We start from the raw sequence: 25688 nt of genomic DNA, 5'->3' as shown, positions 1-25688 counted from the left end.
GGTTCATGAATGCAACACAGAAACAAGCCGCTGGATTCGTCTCTATTCAGGTGAGCGCAGAGGTTTCTACTGCACATGCTCAGTCTGATAAGTGAAGCTGTTTTTGATTGGGTCATTTTGGCAACACCCTAAACTGAAGCAGTGAAAACAAGAAAAAAAAAAGAGAAGAAAAAGCCATTTATCTGATCCTGGGAACGAGTGTGTCGAGGGTGTGCGAGTGTGTGTTTACAGATGTGTGTCAGAGGTTAATGCGGTTTACGTGCTCTAGTTTTGCAGCAGCTTAGTGTGATTTCCTTTTCAAAATGGAGTAATAACAAAACTGATGTGTGTTTGCTTGTTATGACGACCTTTAACTCGACAGCAACACTGTGTTCCAGCTTTTCAGAAACACTCCTACACTGTTAGATGTTCTTCCCATTAATCACGCTTTTAACACCACCTAACAGCAGCTGGTTAGTTTTCAAAGAGCATGATTCACTTCCCTTTGTTCTCTGGGTCAAAAAGTCTGTGAGCACATAAAAGGTCTGTCACATTTTTATGTAAACACAGAAATAAATGAAAATATCCAGAAACAAAAGAAGTCTTGGTCTCTGTTTCCAGGTAATCAATGAAATAAGTCTGAGCCCTTCCACTGAAGCAGCGCTCAGATAACACCCGTGCCCTGCGTTTAAAGCAGAACTAAGAGAAAGTGTCACAAGTCTGACTGTTATTCAGAGAAAAGAGGAACTTTTCTTGTTGGACTGAAAGTTAGTAAAAGGGTGGTGCACAAAGTTCTCAAACCCTGGATCCAAAGCAGAGCTGTAACACAACTAAAAGCTTCGGAGAACTGCGTAAAAACCAAAGCGTGCTGGCTCGTTTGGGCTTTCCTGCACACCTGAACTCTAAAAACACTCCTGACATCACAAGAAGCTCCTTGGAGCCAGATACTGTGTATAAGGGGGGGCATAGCCACTGTGACACCACCCATTGGTTCTGGATTCTGCATTTGAACTGCAAGCACAGATGTTTTTGCTGCACAGCCAGCCAAGAGATGATTCCATTAAAAATGCTTCAAAAGGCTCCAACAGCACAAACACAGCGGAGAAGCCAGGAGGTGGAGATGGATCATATCAGATGCCAGCTTCCTGTTTTTAGCACATCAGACACACTTTACCTCTAAATCACAACACAGTCCAAATGAATCAGCTGTAGAATATCGCCTGCGGTTTTCTGCGCTTGCAGAAGTAGTTTTATTTTGTTGTCAGATCGTGCAAGGGCAACATGATTAGAGCTGGTACTGTTCGTGCAGCTCTAATACTGCTGACATTAAAGGAAAAAGGGGGTGGAGCAAACAGCGGGATATCCTGAAATTCTTCCAGATCTGTCAAAGACTTAACGGTCAGCTGGCGTTTTCAGCAGGAAGTAAATATTTTGGGATTAAAGCGAAACAAATAGAAAACAGCAGAGTTTTCAGTGTTGATCTCAGACTTTTTAACACCATGAAGTTTTATTTTAAAACATACAAAGAAAATATTAAAAACCTTTTAAGGTGAAAAAGTTCTATTTGTGGGTTCCAGTTAAATCCATCCTGTATCCTGATGGTTTTTCTGTTATTTGTCCTGTTAACATCAGACATCAAGAGATTCACAATTTTACTGTAAGAGATTAACAAAAACAGCATTTGCATATCTTCTGTAAGACTTTAAGTTCTTCCTTTAACTTATGTGCATTAAAAATCAGATCCTTGGTGCTCAAAATAAATTTTGGATGGTTTGTTATGTACTCTAAGTTATCAGCTCCTTGAATACCTCTTATCTGCCGTCCCATAGAGAGAAGACACTTGGTGTACCTGTGCTTGTACTTCAAAAAGTGTCCTATCATCCTTTCCAATTAATGATAAATGGAGAGCAGTCCAGATAATGGTGAGAATCTGAAGAGGTTATGTACTCAAGTGCATATAAAACCTACTTGAAGTCGTCACTATCATGACCTTGAAGCTGGTGCTTGGGAATACGTTGTCATTGCTGTAAAAGGGCCCAATTTAACCCAAACCAAATACAGTAACCAGGCAGCCAAAGATGCCACCTGGGTCACATAGTCACCGAATCTATGTCACCTTTCCTGCTTACCTGGAGAGACGTTTGTTCATCTTTCAAAGGAGAAACACTCATTTCTCATTCCCATTATTCCCGTTTAGTTTACCATCAGGTCCACCATGAATTAAAGTCATTAAAACTCATTAGCCTCCTTGTTTATGAAAGAGCCAGCCTGCTGGTGATGCAGGAATGATAACAGCCATTCAAAGGGCTGCTCTGTTTCTAAACTTTATGAGTATGTATCATAAAGTTCTGTCTGTGCATCAGCGGTGGTGTTTTGGGATAAATGGCAGTCATGCACTCAGGCTTTCAAATATTTATTCTCATCTATTCTCATTTAATATTATTCCTGCCAAGTCGGCACACGAACAGGCGTGACTCACTCCTCTGTGCTCATTTGTGTTTGTCTGCTTCCAGCGTCAGAGGCTCTGATGTCAGGCTGCTTCTGTTTGGCAGCTGTTTGCCTCAATGTTACATTTAGTTTTATTTTATGAGAAGTGCACTTTTATACACCAGAGGTCTTTCACAAGGATTTCTGCTCATGTTCAAAACATTGTGCACAGTCATAGAATAACAGGTCCTCTGTAATCTTTAGGAAACCACAGTCATGAATCTCAGTGCAAACCAGAAGGCTGGGTAACATTTCCCTCAGGAGACACTAGCAAACTAGCTACTCTTTCTTCTCTTTGCCCTAATATTGGATTTCCTCCTTTCTGGCATCTTCATCATTTGGTACACTCGACCAAAAGAGACGACACATCATCCTACTGCTGACCAAACAACCAATCAGGGTCAAAAGAAAATCAAAGCCACCAAAAATGCAGTTCCTCTCATGGCCACTTGAGGCAGACTCCAGCAGTGCTGAAATATCTAACCTTACAGTAAAAATAAACATGTTTACTCTTTCAAAGGTTCATTTATTTGTAATAACTTAACCTGGATAATTGGATTAGGGGCGTGGCCACTCTGAAGGGTGTTCCCCCGCAGCCGTGGCTAATAAGATCCTCTGGGCCTCTAACTGGTAACAGTGAGCTGTGTTACTGTTAGGTGTTTATGCACATTTAGTAGTTTTCCCTCATGTAGAAAACTTTCTACGTGGTTGGGGGCTTCACCAACTCCAGCACAGTTTCTTTGTCCTTCTCTCTTTCTGTTCCTGTCTCGTCTTTATTTTTGTCCAGACCTTAAAGGCCCCACCTTACTCTCTTTTTAAAGGTGCTGTTTAACCCTCATAATGTCCTCCCGATTTCCATGCACCTGTGGTCCTCAGGGGTCAAAAATGTCCCCACTTCATTTGAGTGTTTTTTAAAATATAAATTGTCAATCAATTCAGTGTTACACCTTAGTTTTACTTAAGACCAACACATTAACACAAAACTTAGCCTACATTATACATTTTAGGGCCACCAGACCTTGTTTACATAAAGTACACTCTGTTTTTGGGCGAAAATAAAACAAGAAAATGAAATCTTTAATTGTTTAGATCATTTTGACTATCTGAATAACTACAGAGTTCTGTGTGTTGAACTTTAGTGAGAATGGTTTTTTTGAACCATTTAAAATTTTTAAATGAAGTTTGTGTGATTTCATAGCTAAATCATCTGTATGGTTATCAGTGATGCAGAGAGAGCTTGGTGCTCCTGCGCTGCTGATCTGGGTCGAATTCCAGGACAGATTTTTTATGTCCCCGTTTGTCCCCGAGTGGAGTTTTCCTACAGTACAGGAAAGGGGGACATTCGCTCTCCGAGTGGCTCTCAGTCACGTCCCACTGCAGTCAGCTGCCCTCCTACCAGACAACCAATCACATGCCGCCACCTCACACACCCCCACACTCTCCTCCCCACCACCATTACCTCTAGGGTAGTCATAGCAACTCTTAGCCTGCCATCTGACGGCACCGTGTACAGTCTCGTCATCACAAGCCGATGACACACACATGTCGTTTGAAGGCTGTAGTTTTAAAGGAACAGTCCCGTATTTTTTCCACCTTCCTGATCGTCACAGTGTGATGTGGTAATGACATTTTAACTCAGGATGGTCAGTTAGTTTCAGGGAACAAAGTTTCACACATATTGTCTTAGTTAGGGGACATGGATGACAACAGGAAGCACTAAGTCTTCTCTGTTCGACTTCTTTTTGTAAAGAATTATTCAAACAGTGGCTTTTTAAAGTCAGACAAGATCTCCGTATCTTCAGTTTTATTGCAAATTTTAAAAAAAAAAATCTATGAGAATGACTCAATCTGACCTTTAAGGAGAGAGGACACTCTCTTGAAGATGCTAAATTGTTTTAATTTAAAACTGGGAAGATGGTTTGAGGAGTAAAGAGGGGCATCTATGTCCACTGTGAAGGACAAGTGATGAGCAAAGATGGCGGCTTATTAAACAAACCATGAGCCATCTACAGCGAGTCTGAGCACTTTTCCCCGGTGACAGGGATAAATACTGGGAGTCTCCATCAGCTGTTAGTCAAACATCACGAGACAAAGAGGAGTCCAGCTACTTTCTCTTCAAGCACTCAAGATCGAGTCTATTTCCTGATCGTGAAGCAAACAAATCACCATAGCGACTAAAATGACTGAAAGGGTTCATAAAGGACATTAAACATGTTCCCTTTCTTCCTGCAGCACTTTCTACTTTATGTTTATCATAGCCGTTTCATTTCATCGTCCAACTTACCAGCTTGGCGGCAGGAAACGTTCTGATGATTAAAAATGTCCCAACAAGCTGACTCGGTCACTCGAAGGTTAAACTGGAACACATTTTTAACGTTTACTTGTTCGACACGTTTCAGTTTGTGTGTCCTTCGTGGGACTTTTCTGTTTATTCTTAACTGTGTAAACTTTTCCTGGGACACCGACCGGAGTTGTTTAAGTTTTGTGGGTTTTTTAAATTTGTTATTGTGATTTTATTCTGACGTCTTGACTTTGATTCATTGTCAGTTGTGTTAGTTTCCAGAGTGGGTTTGCTCGTTTCAGTTCACTTTTGTGCTGAGCAAACATGTTTAGTGTTAGTCTCTTTGGGTGGTATATAAAAGTATTGTAGGGTGTGTTTGATGGGTGCAGAATTTAAACAATTCAGACAAGACAACAATCGATGTGAGACATCGAAGATGCACCAAAGCCTCTTCAGGCTGGATGTGGGTTTTTTTTTTTTCCACATCTAGTTATGATTTTTAATTGGTTTTGGTTCGTTATAATAATCTGGACACAGACTCATTCACATGCAGATGTTCTGATCTGATCCTCAGTTAATAATAATAATATTAATATGTTATATAACAGGGAAGGTGACAAAGTGCTAGACACAGGTTGGGACTCCATTTAAAAAACAACGTTTTACCTTCCCGGTGGATTTGACTCCCTTCCAGACGCAGAAGTAAACCAGAACCCAGACAGCCATCAGACACAAAATGAGCTCCCAGTTCATCTTCCCCGGTTCGTCCAGACCAGACGAGATGTTCAACACTTTGTTTCTGCGCAGAGAAGATCACAAAGAGCCCAGCGTCAGAGTCACAGAGCAGATCTGTGCTTTCCACGGGAGCCAAAGACAGCTGGCGGAAAACACTGTGCAGATGTTAAAAAAAAGACTAAAGGGGGCCTATTTTCTCTCTCACACACACACACACACACACACACACACACACACACACACACACACACACACACACACACACACACACACACACACACACACACACACCACTCTATATTTGGCTGAGAGCAGCAGCGCTTCCTACAACATTCACAGTCTTTTAACATCATCGCCACCTCGTTCCTCAGAGCCGGCGCGCTGCTGACTGACTCGAAACTGAAAATCTAACGAGCTCAGTCATCTGACAAACATCTCTTCACCTCATTAGCTGCTCTGTTGTGTTAATAAGGTGCCAGGACGACACAGCCTCACCACAAACAGGAGCACATGTGAGCCTTCATCATGATCGAAGAGCTGAAAATAGCTCCAGTGGCCATTAAAGGAGCTGCAAGCTTCACAAGCTGCACGTCACATCTGTGAGCGCCTCATTCTCACCTATAACTACAGGACACGTCTGCTGTTATTTTCTCTGTCATCACATTCACACCAACAATGTGTTAGTCCATCTCTAATTCTTACCTCCCTGCTTAGTCTGTGGCTCTCAGCTGCATTCAGCCATTAAAACACGTCACAAATACTTCTGTGAATATTCTATAAAACAAACCTCAGTAATAGGAAATAGTTGGAAACATTCAGATTTAAAACTCACTCCCAGAACTCGATGATGGGCGATCGCGCGTCGGCCAGGTCGGCGCAGGTCATGTTGCTGCTGCCGATGGTGATGTTGGCAAAGCTGGCGTTTTTGCAGTCTTGGTGATGGAAGATCTCGATGCAGCTGGGCGTGTTCCACTCGTTGTTGCAGGAGGACCACGGGAGCGTGGCGGTGAAGGACTTGATCAGGTAGTAGAAGCCCCAGGCCAGCACCATGATGTAGTAGGTGTTACAGAAAAACACAATCACCATGGAGGCATAACCCAGACCTGCAGAGGACGAGAGCACAGGGAGAGTTTAGCAGGTGGAAAACAACACGTTTATTAACAGAAAGAGATGAAAGCATAAGCTCATTAAAGCTCTTTGTTTCTATTTGTGCTGACTGGGGTCATTAAAGTCTAGTCACCATTTACAGCTTCTTCTTTTTTCTTTTTTTTGCTGGTGTATGATGCATAAAGATGCTCACTCATACTTTCTCCTGGTTAATCAAAGAAAATGTGTCATTTAGCAACAGATCCTGAAAAAACTGTTTTGGTTGTTTCTTCTGTAAATGCATCAAAGATATTTTCCTAATCTTCTCTGACACTGCGGGGCACTGAGAGCTAGCCTGCAACTGCATGCATGCATGCATGCATGCACTTCACTGAAACGTGTGTTATGATGTTGAACTATCCATCCATCCTCTTTTGCTTATCCTCATCAGGGTCGTGTGGGAGGCTAGCCCAGCTACCACAGCCTGAGGGGCAGGCTACTGGACAAGTCGCCAATCTGACGCAGGCCTGGCTTATTAAATTCTCTTATCTTTTATACTTTGTAGTTTTTGTGTGACTATTCTTACACACTGTTAAACACTGTTGGTCTTCAGCCTGTATAAACCATCCGACTGCTGCTATATATAAAGTATACAAAGACTGAAGCACACAACAGAACATTTTTGTTTCTATTCTTGTACATTTGATGACTTTCATTGCACAATAAATAATTATTTCATAATTTCAGTTTCTGTTTGTACAAACATTTCTGAGTTTATGCGTGTCAGTAAAATCCAGACTGCACTGTGAATTAAATGAACTCTACTATTGATCTCTATCTATTAAACTGAACACAAGCTGAAGGTGGCCCACATCCCAGCACCACGTGTTTTCTTTCTGTCGACCAACAATAAACTGAACCACATCCAACACACATGTAACGGTCTAACCTGAAAAACCCACAGTTTCTGTGTGAGGACGACATCTGATCACACAGGATTTTTCAGTGACTACAAACAAACAACAGCAACGTTTTTGCCATTTTTGCTAAAATTACTGCCAAACTGTGCTGAATGATTTTGGGAAATCAAATTTACAGCATGACATTAGTCAGTTTTTAGGAAAATATGAGGAAAAATACAAAAATGAATCCCATGATAGCCTCTTAACCCAGAGGTGGGGACCTCCAGGTCTCAAGGGCTGGTGTCCTGCAGGTTTAACACCCAGGGTCAACACACCTCATTCAAATGATTAGTTCATTATCAGGCCTCTGCAGCACTTCAAGACCTGTTGAGGAGGTAGTTTAGCCATTTAAATCAGCTGTGTTGGATCAAGGACACGTCTAAAACCTGCAGGACATCAGAACTTGAGGCCTGGAGTTCCCTCGCCCCTGGGTTAACGGTAAAGAAATTTAATCTACAGAAAATTTGTTATAGAGGACATTGAAAAACAAATGCTAATGTAAAAAATGACAGGTTTGAAAGTAGAGAGAAATGTTTCCAAATCTTCTTGAACTCACAAAGACATAAAAGGCTGAAGTACTCAACCTTTAGGCAGATCGGACGCTGCTCATCTTTTCATTTAAAGACTACATAAAGAAATTAGAAGAAAAGGGCTTCAGGCAGAGCTGCAGAATAAACATGTTTATACCAAATATTGACTTTTCATGTGTTTCCATGCATGTTTGGACATCTGTCTGCTACTATTGCATTTATTTTATTTTATTTAAGGTCCATCCTTGTATTTTCTAATATATAAAACTAAATCTGCCTGTGATTGGCTCGTTCTTTGCTCTGCTACATGCATCCTCATGCTCCTCCTGCTGCTCCATATTTAGCTCCATTCCTGCTGAGACTCTCAGGACAGATGAATGAGCTGTTGGTGTTGACTGTTGGTCCCTGTAACTGTATCAGACTGAATGAATGTGAAGGCGGAGCTCTGTCAATACTGCACTAAAGGTCAAAGGGAGGCCGGTGTAGTAAAGTTAGCTACTGATAGAGCCGAAGAGTCATGTGGTCCCCTGTAAAGATCAGCCCTCTGAAAAATGCAGTGTGCAAGCGTTATTAAGTGGTACAAGACGTGCATTATTACTGTCTCTGTGTGTGTGTGTGTGTGTGTGTGTGTGTGTGTGTGTGTGTGTGTGTGTGTGTGTGTGTGTGTGTGTGTGTGTGTGTGCAGTTTTCCAGACGGGTGTGGAGTCACGTACAGCAGATCTCAGATTACCACCTGCAGATAAACCTCCACAGAAAGCTGAATGTGCGCTCACAGACTGACGTGTCAGACTCACCCGCTCATAAGGATCGGCCAACAACACTTCTACTGACCTAAATCTGACGACATGGTGCCTTTATTCAGTCTTTGAATGTAAAATTCTTAAATATCTTTGGTCTGTTTGTAAAGCCTGATGACAGGTTTGCACTTGAAGCCAACAGAGTCTGCAGCGGCACACCCAGGACTTTTTTTTTTCCCAGCGAGGGGATTTTAGGAATAACGAAATCTTCAGAAATTAAAAACAGGGAAGGAAAACTTATGAGATGCTTGTGATTGTGAACAATAGAAAAAAACCTTTGGCCATGACTGTATTTATGCTCTGTCCTTTGATCTATGACAGACATTCTGGTTTTCAAACATTTTTGTAAATTTAGGTCCAACTCATCTCCTTCTTTGGATTTTAAGGCTTCTGCAGCTGCATATCTCATTATTATTCACTGAAAAGCATGACAATGCAGTGATTAGCAGTGGAATTTATAATCTGATCAAATCTTATAATGGTAATAAAAAAAAAAAAAAAAAAACACACACACATTGATACACAGCAAGAAAACTTCCCCATGATCAGATTAATGGGCCAAATATTCCAAAGGCTACGCTGCAGAGGTGGAATTATAAAATTTCACTTAAAAAAAAATAAAAAATGTAAAAGTAGTTAAAGTCCTACTAAAGAGTTTTGTTTTGGTAAATGTAAAGTCCCACTTTGTGGCGTACTGCACCTTTAAACAGCGGCGCGATGTTCCAGACGTTGATGCTTCCCGCTTTCATGAACTGACCGAGAGAGATCTCTAGGAAGAAGATGGGGATTCCTCCAACGAACACGATCAGCAGGTAGGGGATCAGAAACACACCTGTGGGAGACAGAGTCATCGGTGATGACGTGTTCAGGGACGTTCAGACATCTGAAAACTCTAACCGTTCTGTTACTGTTGCACAAGAAAAATCTTCTTCAAAATCAAGAGTTTTCTCACAGCATGTAGATGCGCTGCTTATTATATAGTTTCAGTTTTCCTGTTCATGAAATTTCAGCAAAACCTGCAGTTCTTCTAACGGCCACCTGAATGGGTCAGTACGAGTCTTCTTGAAACCCTCACAGTGGAAACATGTTTACAGCCTCATACACAGTTTCAGCCTGCGTTACATCTGCACAGTGGATGATTTTTTTTAATAACTCAAAGACTTTTGTGATGTTTGCTTTATTGAGCCATTTTATTCCATAGAGCCGTTCTGTTTTGTCATAATCACCTTTTCCCTTCTATATTTATATTTTTATTTCTGGAGTTGCTTTCTTTAATTATTGCTTTCTGCTTAATTGGACTTTCTTTTATGGAATTTTAAACATATTTAACCTTTTGGTTTTGTCGCATTGGATTTTATTTAACTGAGATATAAAAAAAAACTAAAGCGAATTAGAGTAACTTGTGTTTAGAGCTGTTGAGATAAATAAACTATCTTGTTTGATTATTTCACAAGTTTCTGACCTAAAATAAAGAACTATGACTATTCAGTCATAAATAATTTCTTTCTACTTGAAATTCTTCAAATGTTAATGTTTTAACAAAAAAGGCAATAATCTTCTTTAAAGTTATTTTAAATCAATCAATAAATCTTCATTTCTGCATGTTAGGCTCAGCTGCATGTCTATAATCATAAAATCAAACAAAATTATTTTGCTTCTCAAACATTTTAACAAATAAATCTTTCATTTGTTTTCTTTTGAGCAGAAATCGGCTCCTGTATGATGTTTTAATGTGACTGAATGAAGTGTAACATGATCCGTATATGTTAGAATCACATTTTAATGCTTTGGCAGTGATGAATTATCGATGGATCTAAAGAAACAGTGAATGAATGAGTTTCCTCTCCTTCACTCTGAACTGCAGCGAGAGACATGAATGAACAATTATGCTTCCTCTTCACTCTCTCGCTCCAACTTTGGTATTTTAATTGGCGTGATGGTGGATCCACACACACACACACACACACACACACACAAATAAATATATATACATACACAAACAGCAAGGGGTAACTGGGTCACACTGCCACCAGGAACTGGTATGAATGGAATCAAACTGGCATGACACTGGAGGGGTGAGAGAGAGAGCAGGGGGCAGAGAGGGGGGTGCTGTGTGCCAGCAGTTACATAACAGCGGCTGCCATTACGCTCTCAGCTCTTACACAAGGAGAAAGAGGGGTGGCCACTATCATCATATCATAACTGCAATGTTAAGGGAACAGCTCAGTGGTACTTTATTATGTTTACAACCAGTGTAGATGGTTTCTCCCACAGCAGCACTCTGATGGCAGCCACAACATTAAGTTTTTCCTTTATTTTTCACATGAAATTGAACCCACAACATTAAACATTATTCAGATGTTTTTCCTGTCATAACAGTGTTCAATATACATGTGGTTAAAGTTTTAAACAAAGAGGAGGGTAAAATAAACTCCCTGTGAGTCACAAGATCAGTTTTATGTGGAGTTTTTAGTACTGTGCAAAGGTAGCTCGAGTAGCACGTGCACCTTAAGCTGATTTAGCTAGATCAGGCACAGCTGCAAGCTTCTTTGCAACCCACTTTCACCCCAGCTACACCTGTTATGTCGCATCTGATGTAATCAACGTGCATGGAAGTGTGGGAGATTTAAATATTGATCTTCCTTTGACTTTACTTGCAGAGTGAAATAATAAAGATGCACAGTAAAGAGCAGTGAGGGAAAGCTATGGTTATTGATTATTTATTTATAGCAGTTTTCCCTTCAGAGAAATCACTTGGTGAAAGTCGTTAAATGAATAAGCCTAATGTGACTTACTACATCTTTCAGTAGTCTGTTTACTGCTAATTGGAACATTATTTAAGATGAAAACAAAGTTTGGGCTTGATGTGCCTGCAGTAGTTTCTGATAAGAAGAGCAGCGACTGAGAACAGAGTGTGTGGAGAAAACACTGGGTTGTGTTCATTTACAGGAACGTTAGAGGGAAGCCTTATCAGAGCAGATTGAATGTTGTTCTTAATTTGTTTAATAAAATAAAGAAAACACAAAACTTCCAACTAGAAAGAGGTCGTGCAAGAGCAACGGGACCAAAACGTAATGCTACCCTTCAGTTTTTGGCCTCTGGTTCTTTTCAAGACATAATGAGATTTTATGTTGTCCCTCAAACCTTTGCAAATATTTGACTTAATGACATTTAAACTGTCAGCACCACTGACTGTCCACGAGATTTTCCTCAGATCATTGATCCTCATTGGAAATGGAAAGGTGGACATGTCTTTTTTTTTTTTCCAGAATTCTTGTTTTTTTCCCAGAATTCTGACTTTAATTTTAGAATTCTGGAAAAGAAAAAACAAAAAAAGACGTGTGTGAAGGTTCTCAGTCATCCGGGTCATGGTTGTCTAAGGAGCTTGGAAAGAAAATGACTGGACTTCTTTAAATTTCATGAAGATTAAATCTTAATCCTTAATCTTGGATTTTAACAGTTTTGTTGTTTAAGTTAAATAAACAAGTCGCGTTGTCTAGCTGTTTTGCACAAAAACATATTGATTTCAGATTCTCCACCCATCAATCCTTCAATCGTCTTCATAAAACAAAAAATATTAGTAAATATTGAACATTCAAGTTCATAGTAAACTCTTTCAGTTTGCCGTCTCTCTATGAAGAGATCTGAAGTGCCACCTGACTGTATGACCTTGATCAACTGTTCTGTCCAGGGTGTGCAGGTCTTTTAACCAGACCAGCCATCTTTTAAAGCAAAGCACGGCCACTGATTCGGTTTTTACGGTAGAGCTTGCTATAAGCAAGAACAGGAGCAGGTAATGTGAGGTAGTGAGGAATTAACCTGGGCTGACTGCACCGTGTTCAGCTGCTACAGTTACATCATTCCAGGTCATGTCACTTAAAATGTAACCTGCCTGTACAGCTGTGAGACAAACATGAGAAAACCCTGCCTGAATAAACACACCTCAGGTCATTATATTTCAACATTAAAACCTTCATTATAAAAAAAAAATCATAAAAATGCAATTGTGGATTTAGTCTGATTGAATACCTGCTCATTAAAACAACAAATATTTAAGTTGAGGTCATCTTTAAATAATAATAATGCTCTAGATCGTTAAAAAGCTGTAATCATTGTGTCCATTCAAAGAATAATGCCCGTATGCTTCGTAAACACACACATATGTGTTATTCTATCACTGTGAGGACCCTGGCTTACACCATGCATTGCTAGTATTCTAATCTATAGCCTAAAAATAGGTTTGAACCCTCAAACAGCTCAACTAAATGTTGAGCTTACATATTTAAAACTCTATATCCACAGATGTCCACACAAATGTCCTCCGGAAAACAAAGTCACAGTATCCATCATTCCCTAAAAATGTCTGTACTTTTAAAAGCTGTTCACAATGTTGACAAATGTCCTCGCAGTATCTAAAACTACATGTCTACAAGATTTGTCCAATTTTCACCAATGTCCTCACAATAATTGGAAAAAAAATGCTCACAATAGCTTAAACTTGATCCCCACTATTAAAAAATATCTATCACTATCCAACAAGGCCTTTGATGTAAGGCCTTTTCCAAAGATGCCCTCACTTTCTAAAACTGTCCACTGTGCTGACAAATATCTTCATTATCCAAAACCGTCCACATTTTTCACAAATGTCCTCATAATATCTAAAACCTCCACTGGTCCTCACAATGACACACAAACAGGTGCACACCACCAGCTCTCAGAGTGAGGCTGCTTCACATGCAGCTCACATCACCGCTGATGACGTATGAGACGCACGACAGGTTGAATGACGCCAGCCTGATGAATGACGCAAGCCCGAGTGAATCAATGTGGGTTAGCGAAGGCCTGCTGCCGCTCATAGTCAAACACTGTTCTGTCGTGTTAGCCAAGGTTAGCTTAGCATGAAAACACACAAGCTGCTAGTGAGTCATGACTGCAGAGAGAGAGAGAGAGGATGGAGGAAGGGGGAGGGTCGGCTATGCCAGCAGCTCGCTAAAAATTCCACACACACACACACACACACACGCGCGCACGCACACGCACGGTCAGAGCTAAGTGGTGTAATGCTGTTAGCTCATCAGTAACTCAGTGTTAATGGGATTACAGAGTACTATAGCCTCATCACAGTCAGCTGCACTGAAACACACCAACTGTTAACTTTGCATTAAGCAATGTGATAATAAGATGCTTCATTTAAATTTTAAAGTTCCAGGCGTTTGACGGCTCCAAAACATTTTTAAAGATTGTTTGTACTCTATTGGCCAAAACTCAGATTACGCATTAAAAAAAAATATTTTGAAGGAAGACTGAATACAGTTTGCAGGAGATGTGCAGTCAGATCAAAGCGAAAAAGCTTTTTGAGAAAATACCATTAGAAGAAAATTAAATGTATTATTTGAACAATTATCAGCATTGAGCAGCTCGGTCAGTTTAGTAGATCCAGCTAGCAAAAGTGAAGTTATTCTAAAACAACAGTTCGATTTTAAATCATCTTCTATGGAGATTCTGATTTTCAAATTGAGTTAGAGCTGCTGCAGATAAATCCCGATCAAAGTAAGCTGGGCCGAGTTTGTCTGTCAGGTCATTTAGTTAGCTGACAATGAACCGCCAGTCAGTGAGAGTCGATTTTTCAGACTGGTAGCATCAGAGATGGTGGAAGTCGCCAGCAGTGCATAAACTAATCAATCTGACAAGATTCAAGAGTCCTACTGACGAGATTCTTCAGTCCAGCCTTCTACCACTGATGAGATTCTGTCGTCTAATCTTTGGCTAATGACAAGATTCAAGAGTCCAGCTTTTGACTACTGATTAGATTGTACAATCTTGCCTTTGACCTTTCTGTATCTAGAATATAATTTTAGAATCTTATTTTACCTTGACATTTAGCCAAACTGATGATAACCCACAGCAGACACACACATGCACAAAACTGTAGCTACACATGGAAACACATTACCAAAATGTTAGAGGCAGACATTATGTTATGTCGTTGGGAAAACATCAAAGAAATGTGTAAAATTTGTATAAATGCTTATTGCTCGTTGCATGAAAGTCACATGTTGTGTTAAAAAAAAAAAAAACATATTAGCTTTTGTGCAGTTGTTTGCAGTTCAATCAATTACCAAGATTTCAGGATGATTACATGAGTAATCACAGGACTGACAGTTAAAAGGTCCAACGTGAAAAAGGGCATAATATCACCCTGTGCTGTGGTAGCGTCACCTAACGTGTCCCACACGTGGTCAGTTCAGAGTTGAAAGTAAGTCAGAAACAAATAGAGCCACAGCTGCAGTTACCTCGCTAAGCTGCAGCGCTACAGTTAGCTAGCTAAGCTGGTTAATCCGAGGTAAGTCAGTGGGCTAAGCACTGACGTGCTGAGGGACTGACAGACTGATAACAGGGCTAATGACAGAGCAGGAGATTCGTCATTGCCCTGATAACTTCCAATTCGTATCTGAATGAATTGTGCAGGTCTATGTGTCTCTACTGTTCACTAACACACCTGAGGAAAAACACTCCAACACTCTTAATCTGTGGTTGTCTGCTGCTATGTTGACCTTTTAGACAAACATTTAAACTTCCATCCATCCAGCTTGTCCAGGGTTTCCCAGGCCAGCCGAGAGATATAATCACTCCGGTGTGTCCTGGGTCTGCCCGGGGGCCTCCTCTCGGTGGGATATGCCCAGAAAACCTCACCCAGGAGGCGCCCAGGAGGCAGCCTCGTCTTCAGCTTGGTCTGCTCAAGCAGCTCACTGTAACATTTCCATTAGTGATGTGGACCATCTCCTCTTATCTGCCATGTATGAGAAAGGGCAACTGTGTGAAAGCAGCTTAAGTATCATCCAAATCGGCCTCATTACAGGTTTATGAACTGTTATTCAATCTGCCAACTCACAGATAAAAGGTCAATTATTGTGTGAGTGCAGATATTATGTTTGCTACTTAAATAAGGCTCAGTAACACGAGAAGTGGGAGTGACTATAGCAGGCTAAAATCAAATAGTAGAGATAAGCCTAAATTCAACTGATTTTCCAAACTGCAAAACACCAACTGATCAAATATTTTTATTTCTGTCATACATGAAACATTTCAGTGAAACATCAGTGCCGACGTTTGGTTTGTCAATAGAAACATCCTGAACACGTCTGGTAAAAATGTTTTGGGTCTCTTTCACAACTGTGACATTTCTTATTATTATAGATTTTGTTTGGAGGTTAAACTAGTTAATACAAAAAGAGGGAAAGATATAGATTATTATTAAATAATTGCACATGACTTAGTGAAAGTATATAATATACATGCTCACATGGAAACAGTTCATTAAAATAGGAATATAGATTTTATCCTTGTAGTACCTGGTCCAAGTATCATTAATTAGCTCAGAATTCTCTATAGCTGATATCAAACATACAACCCTCCAGCTAATTGACTCATCAGTCACTTTGATTGCATAAAACTACACACACAGTGAGATAACAGGTTCCTGTCTACTTGCCAGGAGCCTCAGTGACATCACACAAACACTAGCTGCCAAATTCTAACCTTAGCTCGGCTGAAATTAGACTCGTCTGGCTGCAGATCTGCTGGCCCACATTACCTGAGCAGAGAGAAAGATCCATAACATGACTCAACGAACAGCTGAAGGCCGTAAAAAAATTAAAAAAAAAAACATTGTAGAAATCAAATACCAAACAATTCTGTGTCTAAATTGAGGTTTATATGAGTTTCATAAAAAAAAAAAAAAATTATAAAAAGTCCTCATCACTGATGGAAGTAATTTCTGTACTGGACCATCAAGACCACGTTGAGCCTTTGGAACATCCTGAAGAAATGTTCAGGATGTTCAGGATTACTACTTCTTTCAGAAAACTCTGACTTGCACGTTTCAGGACTTCAAAGAAGAACATCCTAAAAGTCCCTCCATCTGCAACCACTTCAAAAGTGAACATGAACATTTTAACTATTCTATTCAATACAGTTTTGTTTATAAAGCTTAATCAAGCTTAGTTGTAAAGACCCTACAATAGCACGGAGAAATCATCAACAATCATATGACACCCTATGAGCAAGCACTTAGTGACAGTGGGAAGGAAGAACTCCCTTTTAACAGGAAGAAACCTCCGGCAGAACGAGGGAGGGGCGGTCATCTGCTGTGGGGGTGAGACAAAGGACACATTGTGGAAGAGTGCCAGAGATTATTCATAATAACTATTGATTAAATACAGAGAGGTGTATAAATGTATAAACACACAGAGACTGAAGAAGAAACACCCAGTGCATCATGGGAATCCCCCAGCAGCCTGCACCTATAGCAACATAACTAAGGGAGGACTCAGGGTCACCTGGTCCAGCCCTAACTATATGCTTTAGCAAAAAGGAAAGTTTGAAGTCTAATCTTAAAAGTAGAGATAGTGTCTGTCTCCTGAATCCAGGAGAGGAGAGGAGAGGAGGAGGAGCGAGCTCTGTCAACAGGATTAAAAGATTACAGGCCACTCCTGTTAATCTCAGGTCCACGTGGTGAGAGGGATGATGATGTCACATTTGGCAGGGAAACACACCCGCACACAAAATCTGTATCCAACGTTGACTTCCGACCCTGACACCTCACCAAAAAACGTTCCCATGGAGACATGAAGCAGAGCGGGAACAATCACTTCTGATCAGATCAATCAGACTGCTTGACTACAGAGCAGATCAATACTGCAGTAACTGGAGAATGGTCAAATAAACAGCTGACCTCCCTGTTTCCAAACAAGCTTAATTATGCAGTTTGTTTATTATTCCAGGGTCTTTTCCAGCATTTGATATGTTGTTTATTTATTTATTTATCAGATATACAGAGTTTACATGATTAGCAAATAATTGCATTTTGCAGAACCCTTGGAAAACCTAAATGTTCCAGAAAAATATTTCTTAGGTTCTAGTATAATCTCAACCAACCTTGCAAATGCTCCCAGGACCACCAAAAACCACAGCAGCACCATTGGAGGCCTTTGGTTGAACCCTGTGAGAATTTCTGGGACTTATGGAGTCTCAAATCAACAGCACCCTTAGAAAACCATCAAGAACTCCTGCAACATTTTCACTGACCTTTCCAGGTCTTCTGCCTTCAACTCAATGTCCTTCTAAAATTAAAACACTGAAATGTCTCGTATAACATCCGCAGCATCCTCCTCAATGATCTGTGGAAGCTAGAAGTCATCCTTTGAAAGATCCCAATGCTACCCTGGAACACCTTCAAGGACCCTTGGCACATTTTCACTGACCTTTGGTAAGTCTTTAGGCACTCGGAGAATGCCCTCAAGGATCCCGGTACCCTCTTCTTAACCCTTTCAATTCTACAGAAAGAATTAGAGAAAGGGAATTCATAATATTCATCACCAAACTGAACCTTAAAATGATCCACTTCTCATGCACACAAACGTTCACAAACAACAGATTGGACAAAATGTCCTCGCTGAGAATTTTTAAACTACAGCCGGTCCTCTCAAAGACAGAAGAGGCGCACACAGACGGACGAGCGATCTGAAGGACAGAACTGATCTGTGAAGATGAAACTGAGCTGCAGGTCATTTTATAATCACTGAAGCAGAGAATGATAGTGTGTGTGTGCGCGTGTGTGTGTGTGTGTGTGTGTGTGTGTGTGTGTGTGTGTGTGTGTGTGTGTGTGTGTGTGTGTGTGTGAGAGAGAGAGAGAGAGCGTGTGTCCTTGGTAGGGTGACTGCAGCATGAACACGCTCTGCAGGATAATAAATCTAAGTGACTCGGATTTATTGGACAACGAAGACAGAAAGGACAGAAAAGGATAGAGGACAGAGGGAATGAGGGAAGGACACAAAGGAGGAGTGAAAGGAAGGATATAAAACACGTCTGTGTCAACATTTACTCAGATAAAAGTAGAAAGTAGCCTCCAAAACATTTTTATTTAACATAAAGAAACTTTCCCTTACTGATAATGGAGGAAACTGCCATTTGTCCCTTTTTGTCTAACTCGATGACCGTTCATCTGATCCACTTTAAACTTGGCAGGTTTCTCTCTCAAACACGTATCTCACAAAGATATTTGGGAATATTTAATTCATAACGTGTGTGTTAGCTTCCTGGATGAGCGATTCTGCAGGTTCTGCACGTCAGCAAGTGTCTTTTTAGCCGACCTCTTTTTGAAACAGGAACTTTGCGTTTGTCTCCATGTGACACGTTTATGGGTCGTCCGGATACTGTAGCTACAAAACCCTGGCCTTAGTCTACAGCTTAGTCTACGCAACAGCAAATCGAGACGAGATCAGTTATGAATATTTAACCTTCTTCCTCAGAACAGCTTTAAAAGAATAAAGCGGAAAAATTGATAAAACAACTACAGACCAGACTGTAAAGCTGAATGAATAATTTAACCAGATACTGTTAAAGATTAACAGGAGGAATAAACAGCAACAAATATTTTAAACAAAAAAAGGAGAGCTGCACATGTTTGCAGGGAGTGTCACGCACTAACACAAAATACTGCATGTGCGCATTTTCCCATAGACAAGTTACAACAATGAGCGATTCGGCTGATTGATCGTGAATATGCAATAACATTACAAGACCGTCCGGTTTACAGAAACAACACAAGAGCACTAAGAGAGCGTGAATGGCGAGGGCCGATGTCAGCATCGGTAAAATGGAAATCTAGTGTAGCACGTTAATCTTTTTGTGTCTTATAATGGTGTATACCCTTGTGTGTCCTCGGGTCAAAAATGACCCCACGTGTATGGCAAACAAGTGTATGGGAATCCCGAGGACATTACAAGGGTTAAAAAAACAATCCGATCAAAGAAAGCGTTTATGCCGATCAATGGCTGATGTATTGATTTAAAGTGTCGAGATGATCCAGTAGAAACTAAAGCTGTTTCCTAATTCATGTGAACCATGAAACTTTATTTTATTATTATTACCTATATGATTGAAGCAGAATTGGCTAAAATCCTTCTATAAACTGTAAAAACTTGAGATTTTATTATCTGTTCATGCAGTGTGGGAAGTTTGCAAAATCGCCTCCCGAGGTCTTGTTGTGAAGTTTGAAGATGATCCATAAAACATTATGGGTAATATAAAGTTTTATGTTGGCCTTGACCAGATTTACACCTAAATTAAATCTGCTCGAGCTGTTATTGATATTTACCATCATAGAAAATTTAACCGTGATATCTTGAAAACTGTGGATGTTAGACTGTGAACGAACAAACGAGCAGACAGAAGTGATTGCATGGCCCCTCCCTTCTTGTGGAGAAAACAACCTTTAGGAAAATCAGGTCTTTACAGTTTTTAAGATTCGGCTTCAACACTGATCACATGTCCGCCTGATGGGGACGTCTCAGAGGTGCAACGTGTGCATAAAGTGCTGATTGCACATCTTAAATCAGAGTCAGCGACTAAACACAGGAATGATGCGTTCAGACCAAACGCGATGGAGCGTGTGTGCAGCGCGTTTACCTCGTGTACTGATATGAAATGCTACACCGTGATTTGCATGCAAGTTACAATAATCAGCTGAAGGTGCACAAAGTCACCAGGTTTACACACAGAGTGAAACAAACTAAACGTGGAGACGTCATCTGAAATTTTAATGCATCCTACAAAATAAACCGTTTATGGAGGTGACAGGTTTGGCTTTTTGTGTTTTCTTAGGACAAATGAATGTAATTTATCTTTCTCTGCTGACTCGCTGAACAACATTTGGTTTCGTGGTCTTTTCGATAGTCTTCTTAGACTCGCACATTCCCTTTTTAAGCTATTGTTTGCCATTTTCTCTCGTTCCCTGATTGCAAAAGTCAGAAGAAAGAAATTTAGCCTAAAAGGGAGAGGAGCTAAACCAGGGAGTGTGACAAGGACCAGTATAAGGCAAAGAAGGATGATTTTGAGCAGTGAGTCACACAGAGCTACTCTAGCAGTTAAAATGTTAAAATGAGCTGGAAATAAAAACCTAACAGGTCCTGCTTAGAGTGTCTCTGGAATGCTTTTTTTCATTAACAATCATGTTACTAATTAACCTAATCAGCTCTGAGATGTTCTACCTGGTGTTTTTAATCATTACACAGCTTTTACAGTCTTCTGTTGAACCCTGTGGCTTCCATTAAACACTTGTTAACACACAGTCGTCTCTCAAAGACGAAGGCAATAACTGAGGCTGCTGACAAGGCTGAAAAAGCGCCAGAATGATCCTGTAACTTTGGTTTCAGATGTGAAGCAGGTGACCTTTACAGAGTCACATGACGACGGTCTGCAATGTGAGAGCTGAACTTCTTCTCTTCGCTCTCTGTGATTTAAGCCTGACCTCCTCCTCTTCCTCCTCCTCTCTGCGAACATTCAGACCTTTCCCGTCTCTCCTCCTCTCCGTCCAGCTCAGACTGGTCGACTGTGTGAACGAGACCTTTGCAGGTGAAAGGATCCAACTTTTTTCTCCTTTCTTTCTCTGCTGCTAAAGTTCAGCTTTGACAGAACAAACAGAGGTGATGAATCCACCTGCTGACACCTCCTCTACTCCCAAAAAGCTTCATTTGAATTAAATCGTTTTTAATTAAACTGGGAGAAAAACGCCTAAAACCACATCTGTAAGTGTCCAACGAGCCCAAAAGAATTCAGTTTGGAGTGACTTAAAAATAAAGTAATCAATTGTAATCAATTTATAAATCTATGATCAAACAAAACAGAAAACGAAGCTTTACAAACGTTTTTGTGACTTTATTGATATACGTTTAGATTATTGATTAATGCGTCTAAAATTTGAGGATTTGCTGAATTTTAAAGCGCCTGAGCTCAAAGCAACTAGATTTCTTTTAAGATTATCGACAGACAGTCCTGGTATTTAAATACCAGTGCAGATGTGTAACTGTAACCACCACTGGATGTGAGGCTTGGAGATTCCTGGGTTTATCCATGTTTTTGAATCATTTCTCCTGTGATGCTAATTCCTTTCTTTTGAAATAAAGTTCCTTTGAATATAAGTCTTGCTTTCCTACATTTCACTGAGTCTCTTCAAACTGGAGAGAAGGTGACAACGTGCACGCAGGCGTCCATGCCCAGCCTCACGTTTACAATGTACCCTGCAGCAGCGTGCAGGAGCATCAGGCTCAATAAAAGTCAGTTAACTCGAGACACTCACACACACAGTTGTATTATATATGGTAAAAGGCATCACGTGCAGTAACAGTATCTCCCTCTATGCCTGCTGTGGTTCTTTTCTCTGACACACACACACACACACACACACACACACACACACACACACACACACACACACACGTTACTGTGCTGGAAGCTGATCGGCTGAACCTGCTGCTGTCACTCTGATCAATAACACACATGTCGCTGCCACCATCCAAACACATGCAGCCAATTATGTCACTGAGAAACTGAGTCCAAGCTTCTCTACAGCAAACCACGCCCCCCTGGTATTTTAGCTCCTCCCCCATCAGCTACAAATTTAATTATTCAGTAAAATAATCTGAGATTCAAACAGCTGGTTTGACTGACATAAGGAAAAGTTTATTTTTTTTATTTTTGATGTTTTTCAGCTCCAGCGCCACGCCACAGTTAGACTGAACTTCCTGTTCTGTCCTGGACTCACCTGAAGGTGAACTGAAACCTACACTGACCTGTGAGGAGGATAAAGTTCTGGATGTTCTCTGACATCAGCACAAACACAGAGGATGAGTCATTTTGGGGAGTGGGATAATGCTGGCCCACCTTATTTCTAAAGTGAAAAGACTTTAAAGCTTTCATTTTTCTCTTAAGCTATTATTTATCTTCTTTGTACAGCTTCAAACATGCAGCATGTGTGTTTTAATCCCTAAAAAATGTCTGGTGGTGTCCAGCCTTCGAATGTGAACTTTTAAAAGTGGAAAATCTTCACACCCATGTACACAAACGTGAAGCTGTGGAAAAGATCTGCTTATAAAATTAAAATAAGCGTTCCCGTTCACATCCAAGAGCACAAAAACTGGACAGTGTGTATCCACAAGCACAAATCTAAGAATCTGTGCTTGTGGATACCAGGAAAAAAGTGTCTGTCTCACTGGTTGTCTCACAGCAATCTTGCAGAAACCATTAGGTAAAGTGAGGATGTGCACATGCCCCGTACAGGTGTGTGTGTGGTGCATCTCACCTCCTCCGTTCTTGTAGCACAGGTAGGGGAACCGCCACACGTTTCCGAGTCCTACAGCAAAGCCCACGCAGGACATGATGAAGTCCATCTGTCGCGTCCAGGTTTCCCGCTCCTGGTAACCAGGCCCCGCTCCGTTGACCACACCACCTTTTTTGTCCTGTCCAACACAAGCAGTGCCCACCACTCCACCAGCGACGCCTGTCCCCGCCACTGTCAGCGGGACGAGGCTGCCATTAGCGGCCGCAGGGGCATAACCACTGCCACCGCCCCCATTAGAGAGAGTTATGGGGCTCTTTTTGGTCTCCTCCAGGAGAACCAGAGAGCAGGAGGAGGCTGGAAGAGCCTGCTTCTCCATCATTCACAGAATGGGAACCAGTCAGGAAGTGCTCCAAATATTCAGCCTCTGTATCCCCTTTAATTCCTGCAGGTTTTGTCTGCAATATCTCTTATTTCTGTTCAGGTGTTTCCCCACAGTTCCCACTCAGGCTAGCAGTCAGACCAGTAGGAATAGTCAGCAATGGTTCCCACTTAGAATCCCTTTATTTTCTTCAGATTTCAGTCTTTTTAAATCACTCCTAAACCCAGACACCAGTTAGATACCAGAAGGAATAATCAGCTGTGATTCCCACTTTAGAGTGTTTTAATTCCTGCAGATTATAATCCTTAAAGTCAGTTTCTCAGTCCAAAAAGCAGTCAGATACCAGTCAGCAAAGGCTGGGTGGTGTTTTCCCTTTAATTTGGCTTTTTGTATTTTTAGAAGTCCCCAAAACTCAAGTCCAAGCAACCAGTCAGGTACCACATAAACCAGTAAAACACCAGTCCCCCTCAGCGTGCTTTTATTTTGAAGGTTTTGTCTCTTTAAAGACTGAGTTATTCTTCTCCTTTTAGTCTCACAGTCTCAGTTTTCCACACCTCGTGTTCACCTCCTCTCAGACTCCCACTAAACCAGCCAGCTGCCAGTTACAGACCAACAGTCACTCAGAGACAGCGGGTCAGGACCTTTATCCTCGGCCCCTCTCACTCTTCCTCACTCACAACCAGAAGAAACGTGATTCTTCCTCTGTGCCGCCGAGGATCCAGACTGTGGTCTTTTATTTATGACGCCAGCTCTTTTTCAGATGATTTAATAATGTTTTTATTTTATTTTAATTTTTTAAAAAAAGAGGTCACAAATCCAGAAAGTCTATTATTTAAAAAAAAAAGGGGGGGGGGGATTTTTTTTCTCGAATTACAGGGGTTTAATTTGAAAAATAAAATAAGAATAGAAATAAAAGAAAGGGAATTACACCGACGATCGGACAGCGACCTCAAAAACAATCCACGAAACACTTGAATGTGAGTCTGAAGAATCGCATGGGAACAGAGAGTCACGGAGGAGACGGCGGCCTGCTGGAAGACAGAGAGGACGGCGGAACCGAGAACAGTCCTATTATTCCCCTAAAAAATAATCAAAAAAGAACCGGAGCTGCTCACGACTTCAGTCCCGGCGGCGATGCAGACAGTGGAGGAATTGCAGCAGCAGCTCCATCCGAGGAGGAAGAGCGCGTCCGGACCGAGGAGAGTGCGTCCCGCTGCGCAGAGCTGTCAGAGATCCCGGCGGAGTCGGTATTTAAAGTCTGTCAGTCCGTCAGGGACCAGCGGCTTTAAAAGGAGAAGCTGCCGCTCTGTGTGACGTCACGACAAATACCACGCCCCCCGATTGCCATTCCTCCCCTCTCCATCTCTACCTCCCTCTCTCTCTGACTTTCCTCCTTGTCCCCTCGCTCTTCTCCCCCTGTGCCCTCTCTCCTTTCCTCCTTCCTTCCTTTCCTCTTATCCTCCCCCTCTCTTTCACTTCTCCTTCTTTTTAACTCCTTTCTTCCCTTCATATCTTTCTCACCTCTTCTCTCCCTTCCCCGTCGCTTTTTCTCCCTCTTCTATTTACCCTCTGTGTCTCACATCATTTTAACCATGTAACCGTGTTCCTGGAGGAGTCTCTCAGATTAATTCACATCCCAGACGCCACATTTCTCATGAAGATTGAGTGATCTGTGGCTTAACCTGAAGCTGTCAGCACCAAACCTGCAGCTGGAAAAAGCTTCAGGGAGGAGAAACTAGTGCAAAGGCTTGAAGTTCTCCTGCATGACCGAACCACACCCCATCAATATAATTCACTCACTATAAACACAAATATGGAAAACTGAATTAGTGACCTACGTTTTTAATATTAAAAAGATAACTGCTTTTAGAAAATAATTATTTTGAGCAAATGTTTCTCACTGGTTAGGACATGATGACCAACCTTCTAGTAGATGACCAACAGTCATTTATGGGGATAAAATGCATTTTGAGGCTCAAAATGTGGTTTAATGTCAGGGTTACAATTAGGTTAAGTTTAGGAGGGTTAGAATTAGGCATTCATTTTCATTGGAAAACTGTGCTACTGTTAGCCCAAAACAAAGGAAGAGGAAAGGGGGAAGTCATGTTAGAAGGCAGTGAGAGAGAAGAAAGGGTGGTGGAGGAGATCTAAATCTAAGGACTATGAGTGGTCTAAGAGTGGAAGGAGGTGCACCCAGGTGTAGTTTATCTTATGCAGAGTGTGCGGTCTGAAAGTGATAGGAGACTGTAAGGTGGTGGCATCTGTAGTCAAAGTTATTGAGGGTGAGATGGTTCAGACATGTGCAGAGGGGGAGAGTGGAGGCACACAGGACA

At 41.2% G+C, this 25688-nt stretch overlaps 1 protein-coding gene across 2 annotated transcripts in view; it reads right to left on the bottom strand.

The window, feature by feature from the left end:
• Positions 1-24633, bottom strand: part of slc6a8 (solute carrier family 6 member 8) — a 40473-nt gene extending 15840 nt beyond the window's left edge. Inside the window, exons 1-5 of one of the 2 annotated variants that reach the window (XM_040022699.1) lie at positions 22998-23102; positions 18121-18192; positions 9558-9689; positions 6315-6585; positions 5414-5546 (exon numbers count right to left, since the gene is read on the bottom strand). In XM_040022699.1, the coding sequence (XP_039878633.1) occupies positions 5414-5546; positions 6315-6585; positions 9558-9606 (453 nt within the window). In that variant the 5' untranslated portion in view covers positions 9607-9689; positions 18121-18192; positions 22998-23102. Of the gene's footprint in view, positions 1-5413; positions 5547-6314; positions 6586-9557; positions 9690-18120; positions 18193-22997 lie in introns of both variants that reach the window. The other variant, XM_040022698.1, reaches the window with a different exon arrangement.
• Positions 24634-25688: the final 1055 nt, after the last annotated feature.

The sequence above is a fragment of the Simochromis diagramma genome, unplaced genomic scaffold, assembly GCF_900408965.1.
Source record: "Simochromis diagramma unplaced genomic scaffold, fSimDia1.1 OVJJ01000308.1, whole genome shotgun sequence".
NCBI lineage: Eukaryota > Metazoa > Chordata > Actinopteri > Cichliformes > Cichlidae > Simochromis > Simochromis diagramma.
The sequence above is the reverse complement of the archived record's forward strand: the minus strand, read 5'-3'. Positions and strand labels throughout refer to the sequence as shown.